This window comes from Zootoca vivipara, chromosome 10 (genome assembly GCF_965207765.1).
Source record: "Zootoca vivipara chromosome 10, rZooViv2.hap1.1, whole genome shotgun sequence".
Taxonomy (NCBI): Eukaryota; Metazoa; Chordata; class Lepidosauria; order Squamata; family Lacertidae; genus Zootoca; species Zootoca vivipara.
Window position 1 is genome coordinate 56,227,772 of NC_142593.1, and position 12,628 is coordinate 56,240,399.

At 44.2% G+C, this 12,628-nt stretch overlaps 1 protein-coding gene across 2 annotated transcripts in view; it reads right to left on the reverse strand.

The window, feature by feature from the left end:
• Positions 1-1,222: 1,222 nt before the first annotated feature.
• PIK3C3 (phosphatidylinositol 3-kinase catalytic subunit type 3) overlaps positions 1,223-12,628 on the reverse strand; it is a 101,284-nt gene continuing 89,878 nt past the window's right edge. For both annotated transcript variants that reach the window (XM_035100487.3, XM_035100486.3), the window contains 2 exons: positions 6,246-6,371; positions 1,223-1,840 (listed from right to left, as the gene is read on the reverse strand). In XM_035100487.3, coding sequence (XP_034956378.1) covers positions 1,826-1,840; positions 6,246-6,371 — 141 coding nt within the window. In that variant the 3' untranslated portion in view covers positions 1,223-1,825. The remainder of the gene's footprint in view (positions 1,841-6,245; positions 6,372-12,628) is intronic.

The window sequence follows — 12,628 nt, forward strand, 5'->3', positions numbered from 1 at the left end:
ACCACTGCATTGGAGAACAGGTCAATCATAGCAAACAAAGAAGCATAGGATACCGGTTTGGGGATGCCTGCTCAAACCCCTTGAACCAACTGAAACGAATAACCATTGGTGTCTCCAACGGTGAAACGCTGGCCATTTTGGTTAGCAAGATTGCCTTGTTCTCAGAAAACCCTTCAGTATTTCTGTCTGGGTTTTTTTTATAGTTGGGGGAGAAAGCCTCTCTTGCAATTAAAATCTCTTCAAAGTCAGAAGCCTCTGCAGTGGCGGCTGCTGCTGAAAGCAGCAATATTGCTATATATAGCCCAGGAGAACAATCTAATTTTACAGTTTCCACTTCCACCCAAAGGCAACATGTTTTCAGCACTGAAGAAAATAAAGACGGCACAAAGGTGACACTTGGATAAGAGGGGCGGGGGGGAGTCAATAATGGAACTATTACATTAAAAATCCCTAAAACCCACCCCAAAATATTTTGGCTTGGTATGGAACATTTTTTAAAAAATATATACGGTGCCCTGCAAATTGAAGCCTCACAGTAGGTTCCCTACCCCATATTGTCCAGTTCATTTAATCCCATGTTTTAGTAAGATTATGATGCCAGGTTTCTGTGTCTCAGCTGACATAGGAGGCTGCATTGTATCAAGTCTGTCTGTTGGTCCATCTAGCTCAGTTCTGTCAGCACTGACTGGCAGCGCCCCTCCAGAATTTCAGGCAGAGTTCTCTCTCCCAGTCCTAACTGGTGGTGCCAAGGGTTGAACCTGGCAGCTTCTGCATGTAAATCAGATGCCCTGCCACTGAGATATAGCTCATTTCTAACGTAGTAGAGAAATAAAAAGTTCACTGCAAGACTGGCATACAGTAAAACTGGCTCGGCTGTATTCAGAGTAGGCCCATTGAAATAAATGGACAGTAACATAATTGCAGTAGGCCTAGTCTGGACAGAACTTCATTGGATAAAACCTATTGACCGCATAATATACTTTGCTGGAAATATGAAATAAATTAACGTTTTCTGTCATATGTTTTGCAACAAAGGGCACATGCACATGGAAAAGTTACAGGGATTTTTCACAATGTGGCAACGTTCAGCCATGAGATATCGTGGTGTAAATATTTTTGCATCTGGAACAGAGATCATCAGAAAATTTAAGAATTTCTACCCAAGAGGTGAGAAAGAGAAATGAGGAGTCCTAAAATAAGAGAACTTTGCATCAAAAGAAACTTATTAGTTTTGGAATATTTAATCAATGTGCATTATTCTTTATTGAGAGAATGAAAGGACTGAATCTCTCTATCTTTAAGGGCTTTTTAAGACCATCAGTGATATTTAGCTTTTTTTTTCCATTGTGGGTGGGCTCTTGCTGACACTTCAGAAGACAGCTGTCGCCAACAGAAATAACCACACAGCTGCTTATTGCCAATGACAATTTGGACAAGTCAGTGAACCCTGAACTTCAGTTCCAAAGTTCATAAACAGCTTCGGCAATACTTTTCTTCTTCCCATTAATTAAAATGGACATTTTGTAACACGTGCTCCTATAGACACCAGCCAAGTTAAGTGCAGTGCTAAGCTTCAGTTTCTGACTCCAACATCAGGTGTAGAGAAACACTTAGAAGGCCACGACACAGTCTTCTTTTCATAGTATTTGCATTTGGAGGGATACTGCTCTCTTTTCCAAACTTCATGGCGGAAATGTCTAGGCACCAAAACACATTCTTGACCTTGTCTTAATGGAAACCCAGACGAGGCAAACTATCCGAGCTGCTAAAACGTTCAGTACACTCTGTTGGGTGCCATCTGGTTTCCTCCAGAAGCTGATGGGGCTCATTTTCTCCAGTACTAAATAACAGGGGGAAAGAGAGGAAGAAATCAAACATAAGTAAGGCATCAATGTGACTTGGATGTTGTAGGCCGCTTTACTTGTTACCTTCCCCAAGACTGCACTGGGCAAAGAAGTTTATTGGGCTGGTTCTGAAAGACTTCAGAAAGGTGGATGGCAACCCACGAGTGGGTGTCCATGCACGGGTGTCTAATTTCCTGCAGTGCAGGAATACTTTGCCCAAAGTGGCTCTTGAACCCACCACCCCAAAATTAAGAGTCTCCTGCTATTACTCATCAATCGGGAGTTGTGTAGATGCTGATTTGCACCCCTGTCTGTTTTGCCCTCTTTTCTACAAATCTGAAATGAAGGAATTTCACGTTCTAAGTTGGATACATGGCAATTCCCCCAACTCCCCACCCTCAGTTTTAACCATTCGGAACACATGCCTCCCCAGCACAACTTCCATTTGATACCTGCATACAACAACTATATTTTGCAAAGGCATATGTTAAGATCTTCCGTATCTTTCGTCTGATACCTGCATACAGCAACTGCATAGAGCAACTATACTTTGCAAATATGTGGAACATTAGAAGGAAAAAATTCATTTTCTGCAAGTACTGCTTCTTAAAGTTGCCACGTCTGACACTTGTGTTCGTAAAGACATACGTGGAACACAAAAAAGCTTCTATTTGGACATTACGTATATTTGTATTTCCTGTTCAAAATGTTGGTGTTTAATTGCGTCTACTTAATTTGATGATGTGAAAAGAGGTGTGTTTATGTGATGTATAAAGAATTCATATAGTTAAATGTAGCCAGTTATGTTGTGGATGTTATTATTATCCCCAGCACAGCATGCAGGCCAGAGTGCCAATCACAAACTTTCAAACTTTGTTGCAGCTCAAGTGCCTCTTCCTGCTTTTTAAAAAGGATGCATTATCTTGCAGACGGCTTCCAATGAGAAACCATCAATGGTTGGTCATACTGTAGCACCAAGGCCACGTGGAACTTGACGCTTTCCAGTTAATTAAACTTGATACCCAACTGCAATAATATATATTTACTTCTGGAAAATAATAAAAAATAAAGAGCCTCGTAAAATGTGGTGATCTGGAATAATAGCTGGGGCTGCTGGTTTCTCCGGTTGAGATAAGAGGCTTTAATAATGTCAGCGGCTACAGAAGCCCATTGTATTTCAACAGCGTCACACGCCAATTTGCACAGGATTTAAAGCAGTAATTATTTTTGCCCCTAATTAATAGATGTCCTGGAGAAAACAATGGGAAGCGTATCCAGTCCCAAGAATAAACAACTGAAGCCCATGGACTGGTATAGCAAACTTCTGCTACATCCCCCTTCCTCGAAAGATGAACACAGTTGACTAGTTGTCATTGCCTTCATCAACCTGTTGCTCTTCGTATGTCCTGGACTACAAATTCTCCCAACATCATGGCTGTGCTAGCTGGGACCTATGGCAGTGCAGGTCCAAAACATCTGGAAGACAGCGGTTTGGTGAAGAATACAAGTCACAGTGGCTATGCCACAAGAGGAGAAGGTGCTTTTGTACTGGGGTCCTGCTTGTGGGTTCCCCCCTGGACCATAGCTGTCAAGTTTTCCCTTTTCTCGCGAGGAAGCCTATTCAGCATAAGGGAAAATCCCTTTAAAAAAGGGATAACTTGGCAGCTATGCCCTGGACCAATGGAAGTTTCTGAGTCATCTTCAAGCTCAGCTTCACCTACAGCACATTACAATAAACCAATCTGGAAGTTACCAGAGCATGGAGTACAGTGGACAAGTCATTTCTGTCCAAAAGGAGCTCTAAGTGGTGAACCACCCAGGGATGGAAGAAAGCTCTCCTAGACACTGAAGCCACCTGAGCCTCAACCGACAGTGATGATTCCAGGAGCAACAGGTTGGATGCAAGTGATGCTGGAGACCTGATACTTTAAAAGCACCACGACCAAAACAGCAGCAGCAGCAGCAACCACCACAACAGAAGGAAGTTGAAGATCTCATGTTCTAGCAAAGCACAGCCTGAGAAAACTTTCAATTGCACCGTAACAGTTGTAGAACTCCTGGCAAAAGGAGGGAGGGAGATGTTATGAATGAATGAGCCCGACTGGAAAAATAAAACATGAAGAAGCAAAAATGGATGACCGAGATCAAATCTGTGAAACTCTTGATTTATTAGCCCAACCTGGAAAGCACATTAATGCACTGCTGGCACAAGAACTCTTGAAAAATGAGAACCCATCACAAAAGAAACTGCTGCCTTCCACCCACCAATCCTTGGGGAGGGCAAAGGGAGAAGACTGTGGATAGCCTTTTTCTTTTGACCATTAGGATCTAATCCATGGTCTTGGGTGTGCCAATATCATTTTTAAAAGGGAGGGCAGCACTTCATATCAATAATGTGTATATCCAGTTACTGCAGTTGTGTGTTTATATCACAGTGTTTGGGATACAAGTTGCCTGAGGACAAACAACAGGAAAAAGCTCTCATGCTGTACTGGAAGTCTCTGGTTGGGGCATTGCTGGAAATGAGATGCTGGTATAGAGGAGCTTTCGGTCTGATTCAGCAGGGCTCTTTGGGTGTTGTTGCTCTGGTCCAAGCTTCCTGCCATGGACTGAGATATAGAAGGCTAAGTGACCCTGACTGCACATTCAGATGAAAGCTTCCTATGCTGTAGAAAGAGACCATCTCACAGGACCCTGAAGGAAAGGCAGGTTCTCTCTCCTAGAATCATAGAGTTGGAAGAGACCACAAGGGCCATCCAGTCCACCCCCTGCGCCAAGCAGGAAACACCATCAAAGCATTCTTGACATATGCCCGTCAAGCCTCTGCTTAAAGACCTCCAAAGAAGGAGACTCCACCACACTCCTTGGTAGCAAATTCCACTGCCGGACAGCTCTTACTGTCAGGAAGTTCTTCCTAATGTTTAGGTGGAATTTTCTTTCTTGTAGCTTGAATCCATCGCACCGTGTCCGCTTCTCTGGAGCAGCAGAAAACAACCTTTCTCCCTCCTCTATATGACATCCTTTTATATATTTGAACATGGCTATCATATCACCCCTTAACCTTCTCTTCTCCAGGCTAAATATACCCAGCTCCCTAAGCTATTCCTTAGGAGGGTCTCCATCTGGAACTTGAGGAGCAGAAAGCACTCAAATTGATAAGGCGAGCTCCGGAGGCACCAAATGACAGCTCAGAGCCCTGGGCTAGGAATCCTAGATGCAGCACTTCTGAGCTAGAATCCCCAGAGGAACCAGGAACTTCAGGGTTTCCAGTTCCTTTCTCATCACATGGGGGTGCCTCTTTAAGGCTCCCCATTACGCAGCTGTGGTACATGTGTCATATGGAACATGGGATGGGTAGGCCTCAAAAGGTATAAAAAAATGCATTTGGGGGCAAGGTGCCTTCAGAACATGCAACCAGCTCCTATTGACCTGTCCAGGGTCCTGAAAGCTGGGTACCACATTCCCTCCTCTGCACTTGTGCTCCAGATCAGAGTTTCCTTCCAGTCCTGCTGATTCCTCCTCATCTTGTTTGCCATGCCCTCTGCCTCCCCTGGGTGGCTCTGCTTTCTTGTGACTTGACATTCTCATCTGTATAGCCAGTTGACAGAGACAGAGTGTTCTATTCTGGCTACGGCACATGCTTCTCCCGGACAGGAAGAAATCAGACGCGATGAAAACAGCATGCTTGGTTCCTCTGCCACAGACCTGCTGGGATGTGCAGTGAGTTACAATGCACAATCTGACTCGGGTGCCAAAGAATCAATTGTTCCAAGGTCTTGCTAAGCCAGGAGACCTTCACAAAGAGTTCTGTTGCCACTGTGAAGGCAGGCAGACTGGATTTCTGTAGCTTGGCAAGGGGGCCGTGGAGACCACAGGACCTCTTAAATATAGAATCATAGAGTTGGAAGGGGACCCTGAGGATCATGTAGTCCAACCCACTGAAATTTAGGAATATGCAGCTGCTCCATATGGGGACTGAACCTGCAACCTTGGCATTATCAGACCATGCTCTAACCCACTGAGCTATCCTCTGAAGTGATCTGCTTCCCAAGCTACTGTTTTGCTTTTTAGATGGATGTGTTTAGATGAGTGAGAGTGGGCATGTTTGTGAGTGTGTGTGTGCCCACGTGTGTGCCTGCGATTTGGCAGTCTCAACCAAATCAGCTTGAATGTCTCAGGTGATGAAGAACTAAGATTATTCAGGGCAGACAGGGAACTGCATTTTCAAATTTATACACTGTATGGTTGACTTATGGAATTCACTGTTAGAATGGGTGATGAGGTAAGGTATTTGGCCAGCGTTTTTTTAATTTAATGAATGAAATAAATTCAAGGAGGAGTGGCCTACTAGCAGCTACTACCTAAAAAAGAAAGACTTTTGGGCTCTTCTAATGTTCTTACCTGAGCGAACTTGTGGATCTGCTCCACCATCGCAGCAAAGACAGCATGGACACTTTCATCTATCAGACTCTGCATGTAGTGCACAGCCTCCTCGTCAGAGAGATCCAGGCGGAACTTATCTTGCACCTGGGAAGGAAAGAAGGGAGCAGGAGAATTTTAAAAAAGGAATGTGATTTTGTACATTGCGGATACCATCAACTTTCCGCGTCCCTTTGTTGTTAGGAGGAGGTTTCCAAAGTACAAAATACTACTGCAAAATCCGACAACCCCCCTAGAAGTAATCAAAAAACAATGGGAGGACAACATAGGCCACGAGATTAACCCCACTCAGTGGACCAGAATGTGGTCTAAACCTCCCTTTAAATTCATATCAGCAAAAAGGAAAGAACTCGCTCTGAAACTCACTGACAGATGGTACCTAATGCCAAGGAAACTAGCGCTAACACGCCCAGGAACCTCACCAAAATGCTGGAGAGGATGCACCTCCACAGGCACATACTTCCACATGTGGTGGGAATGCCCCCAAATCCAACTATTTTGGACAACAAGCATACAAGAAATATGCAAAATAGCTAAGCAAGTATTAGATGTCAACCCAGAACTGGCCCTACTAAACATCTTCCAAGACAATAATGCCCACTCACATCACAAACAGCTCATAACCCACCTACTTTCAGCAGCCATAAACATCATAGCCAGACACTGGAGAGACCTGTCAGGAGTAAGCATGGACCAATGGTCCCTAATAGTATGGGAAACAGCCTTATTAGGAAAAAAAAACACTAACCAATAAACTGAAACTGACACGGGGACAGATTCAGTGGTACCTCGGTTTAAGTACACAATTGGTTCCGGAAGTCTGTTCATAAACTGAAGCGTTCATAAACTGAAGCGAACTTTCCCATTGAAAGAAATGGAAAGTGAATTAATCTGTTCCAGATGGGTCACGGCATTCGTAAACCGAAAATTCGTGAACTGAGGTGTTCATAAACCGAGGTTCCACTGTAGAAGAAGACACCTTCACTCCGGTATGGCTCCCCTTTTTCACATACACAGCCCAACAAGACAATGACAAGAATCCGCCAACAGCATCTGAATCAATCTGGCCAACCTGATTCAAAAACACCCACCCACCCCACTCACACATAAAAACAAAGTTCACCACAGCCAATCACAAATAACAACCACACTCTAGGCCAACCCCAACTTCTCTCACCACCAAAGAAACACAAGTGAATAGTAAAGAGAACCCGCACAAGCGACGCTGACACAAAACCCCACACATACATTAAGTAAAATAGAAACATCACCACCCCACCCCTACCCACCGTGGCCCCCTTCACCTCTTCCCCCCTTTCTTCCTAATGTAACACTAATGTCTCAACAAATGAAACTGATCTGTAGAAAATGTAACTTGAAAAAAGAGACATTGCACACACTTTTGTAAACCAAGAAATGTTTAAAAATATGTTTTAAAAATTTGACAAAATATGTCAAAAACAAAATTAAAAAATCCTTCCAGTAGCACCTTAGAGACCAACTAAGTTTGTCATAAGTATGAGCTTTTGTGTGCATGCACACTTCTTCAGATACACACAAAAGCTCATACTTATGACAAACTTAGTTGGTCTCTAAGGTGCTACTGGAAGGATTTTTAAATTTTGTTTTGACTGTGTCAGACCAACACAGCTACCTACCTGTAACTATTAAAAATATGTGTGGTTTTTTTTTTTATAAAAAAAAAGAATGTGAAATATGCACAGGGATGCATACACCCCAAAGTTGCCCCGGAACCTGCAAGCAATGCAAAATACAGTGGTTTAACTGTTTGCTGGAGCAGAATATTGCCATGTTATGTCACAGCTGAAAGAATCACAGAAGCATATAATCTTAGAGTTGGAAGGGACTCCAAGGATCATCTAGTCCAACCCTCCTGCAATGCAGAAATCACAGCTAAGGAATCCCGGAGAGAAGGCCATCCAACCTCTGTTTGAAATCCTTCAAGGAAGGAGTGTTCACACCTTCCAAGGAGGTCCATCCCATCATCTAACAGCTCTTACTGCCAGGAAGTTCTTCCTAACATTTAGCCGGAATCTCCTTTCTCATCATTTGAATCCATGAAAGGCCTGGCTGCCAGTTGGCTACCTAGCTAAATCCAGGGTCCTGGTATTAGTGTACAAAGCCCTAAATGGCTTGAGACCAAGATACCTACACTATGGTTTCATTCCTTACATACCCAACCAATTGCTGCGCTCTGCTGAATATTTCATCTTATCAGAAGGTCCGTGCCACACAATGCTACTGAATCTTAGCGTTACTGAACCTTTGCAACTTCTTCCCGACGACCTTATCTGCCATGTCTACTGTCTTTTCAGCACCAACTGAAGACCTTCCCTTTTCAACAAGTCATTTGAGTGGAGATCTTCATGTGCATTGGAGTTGAAACTGATTTTACATATGAAAGTCATGTTGTATTTTTACATATGATTTTTTAAATAATGGTATTAATTGTTTTTAAATACAAAATTGTGCAAGTGTTTTTATTGAGGATGCTTTTATTGTCAAAACACATCAAGGTATTTTACTGAAAGCAATTCAGAAATGGAATTAGTGGCAGAAATACAATCTTGACAGACAACACGCCAGGTATATGGGCACATGGTTTTGCACAGGCATAGGCAAACTCAGCTCTCCAGATGTTTTGGGACCACAACTCCCGTCATCCCTAGCTAACAGGCCCAGTGGTCAGGGATGATGGGAATTGTAGTCTCAAAACATCTGGAGGGCCGAGTTTGCCTATGCCTGGTTTTGCATCTACACTTAACAGCTGTACAGTTTTGGGTCTCGCTGAGAAGCTTGTGGTGGAGGCTTCACTCCTTGCCCCCAGATTTCCTCCCCTCATGTGATGTGGGTACAAGGGACAGGACTTACTCTATAGGGGATGGGGTCCAAAGGTTGAACATTTGCTTTCATGCAGAAGGTTCCACATCTGGGCATCTCCAGGCAGGGCTGCAAAAGACTCCTGGTCTAATATCCTGGGAGAGCTGCTGCCAGTCAGTGTAGACAATACTGAGTGAGACGGACCAAGGGACTGACTCAGTAGAAGGCGATTTCCCTAGGTTCCTAAGGCAAGCAAATCCCATTTTCAGCTGGGGATGGGGAAGCAGAGGATTTTTGTTGAGGTTGGTCAGGGTGAAAATGCACACGCTGGAGCTGTGGAGCTTTTTAAAAAATAAGAAAGTGGCTTTTGGAAAAACCCTACGGCTGTTCAGGGAAGTAACATGGAAACAGCACATAAGAGACGGCAACAGCAGTTCCACCAAAGCCATCTCTGTATGGTAGGCAAGAATTAGATTAGTGGGGATTACATTTTTCATCTGTGAATTAGTTACTACACTCATTCAGTTTCTCTGCACTGACAGCCGGGAGGCTTAAAAAGACTGCTCTGAAAAGTGTCAATGCTGGGCTTACATGGTGCGCAAGCCAAATGCCTGGAGTCCTAAAACTAAAGGGGAGGGGGAAGATGCCGAAACTTCCAAGTCTTCCTGATTCGCCCTTGCAGCCAACACCATGACCACTCCCTGTATGGATGTGGTGGTGGGGAAATACATCAATCAAGCGCTTTTCAAGGTTTTTGCATCCGAGGTCCAGAAAAGTGATCAGTACCAGCCAGCCACCAGAATCTCATAAAGCACATGGAAGGTGTCTTCGGCAGCAGGATTCAATTTTTCCAAGGAATCTCGGAGCTGGTGGGAAAGTGCGAAAGGGCCTCTAATCCAACCTCCTGCTGAGTGTCAGGCTAATCATTCCCCGGCCCCCAACAGGTTTGACCTACACAATCCAGGTCAGGAGGCTGTTGAAGGAAGGAGACAGGGCAGAGCTCAGCCATGTGGCTTCAGGAATGGAAGCTCTGCACCAGGCTCTCTCGATATGCCTGCATTTGAGTAGGCTTATTCACACACTGCGCTGAACACAGTGAAGAAGCTGTCTTGACAATGTACAAGTGCTTGTGTGGACAAATGCACAGCTGTTGATTTGCACAGCTAAAATACTGGGGGTACGCTCTAAACAGACTGTCTCCCTGCTTATTTAACTTATATGCAGAATTCATCATGTGAAAGGCTGGACTGGATGAATCCCAAACCGGAATTAAGATTGCCGGAAGAAATATCAACAACTTCAGATATGCTGATGACACAACCTTGATGGCAGAAAGTGAGGAGGAATTAAAGAACCTTTTAATGAGAGTGAAAGAGGAGAGCGCAAAATATGGTCTGAAGCTCAACATCAAAAAAACCAAGATCATGGCCACTGGTCCCATCACCTCCTGGCAAACAGAAGGGGAATAAATGAAGGCGGTGAGGGATTTTACTTTCTTGGGTTCCATGATCACTGCAGATGGTGACAGCAGTCACGAAATTAAAAGACGCCTGCTTCTTGGGAGAAAAGCAATGACAACATCTTAAAAAGCAGAGACATCACCTTGCCAACAAAGGTCCGTATAGTTAAAGCTATAGTTTTCCCAGTAGTGATGTATGGAAGTGAGAGCTGGACCATAAAGAAGGCTGATCGCCGAAGAATTGATGCTTTTGAATTATGGTGCTAGAGGAGACTCTTGAGAGTCCCATGGATCGCAAGAAGATCAAACCTATCCATTCTGAAGGAAATCAGCCCTGAGTGCTCACTGGAAGGACAGATCCTGAAGCTGAGGCTCCAAACTTTGGCCACCTCATGAGGAGAGAAGACTCCCTGGAAAAGACCCTGATGTTGGGAAAGATGGAGGGCCCAAGGAGAAGGGGACGACAGAGGACGAGATGGTTGGACAGTGGTCTCGAAGCTACAAGCATGAGTCTGACCAAACTGCAGGAGGCAGTGGAAGACAGGAGTGCCTGACGTGCTCTGGTCCATAGGGTCACGAAGAGTCGGATACAACTAAACGACTAAACAACAATGCCCAGTAGGATGAAGACCAAGGTTAGAAGAAGCATAAAGCAGCTCAGCATCCTTCTGAAGTCTGAGCAGGTTGTTGTAAGCCCTAGAGCCCTTTGGGGGGGGGGGCACCAGGAGAGAATGTTCCACTGTACAAACAGCACAATTAAGTGTGTTGGTGATGACCTTTAAAGCCTTAAACGGCCTTGGCCCCATATACCTGAAGGAGCATCTCCACCCCCATTGTTCTGCCTGGACACTGAGGTCCAGCTCTGAGGACCTTCTGGCGGTTCCCTCACTGCGAGAAGCAAAGCTACAGGGAACCAGGCAGAGGGCCTTCTCGGTTGTGACACCTGCCTTGTGGAACGCCCTCCCATCAGATGTTAAGGAGATGAACTACACTACTTTTAGAAGACATCTGAAGGTAGCCCTGAATAGGGAAGCTTTTAATGTTTGATTTCTTACTGTGTTTTAGTTTTTGGAAACCGCGCAGAGCAGCCGGGGCAACTCAGTCAGATGGGCATAATAATAATAATAATAATAATAATAATAATAATAATAATAATAATGCTGACATAATAGTCACATAGTGCTATGTAGGATGCAACCCACTAAAATTATTATTTCATTGGTTCATGGAGCCAGTGTGGTGTAGTAGTTAAGAGCGGTAGACTCGTAATCTGGGGAACTGGGTTCGCGTCTCTGCTCCTCCACATGCAGCTGCTGGGTGACCTTGGGCTAGTCACACTTCTCTGAAGTCTCTCAACCCCACTCACCTCACAGAGTGTTTGTTGTGGGGGAGGAAGGGAAAAGGAGATTGTTAGCCGCTTTGAGACTCCTTCGGGTAGTGATAAATCGGGATATCAAATCCAAACTCTTCTTCTTCCTACAAAAATCCACAAGTGGATTAAATAATGTTATAAACACATTCCAATCCCTTGTCGACTATTTAAAATCAGGTACCTAGAAATACGGTGTGTGTGTATATATATATATATAGAGAGAGAGAGAGAGAGAGAGAGAGGTGTTCGATACAAGAACAAAAAAAAGGGGGGGATATCCCATCTCTACCCACTAAACGACAGCAAAAGCAGGTCATATATCATACCAGAGTACAATTTAGGGCCAAGAGGAATGCATTATTCTGATGCATTATTCTGATGCAGGGAAGTTGACAGGGCTGGGACCAGGTGTGTTTCTCTGGGGTGAGCATTCCACAGTCAGAGGACCACTTTGCTGCAGCTAATTTGAACACCTTTGATTCGCTGCTTTGCTTTAAAACTCCCCTTGCTTAATCAGAATGTTTATCTCCCTCTATTGCCTCGCTCACTTTCAAGAAGCATGGTAGAAATGTTATTTTATTATTATTAGTAAAATAAGACAATTCTTCCCACTTGCGCTGCTAACATGTCTGCATCCTCTCATCCTTTTGGCGAATGTGCAATTAAAAAGAG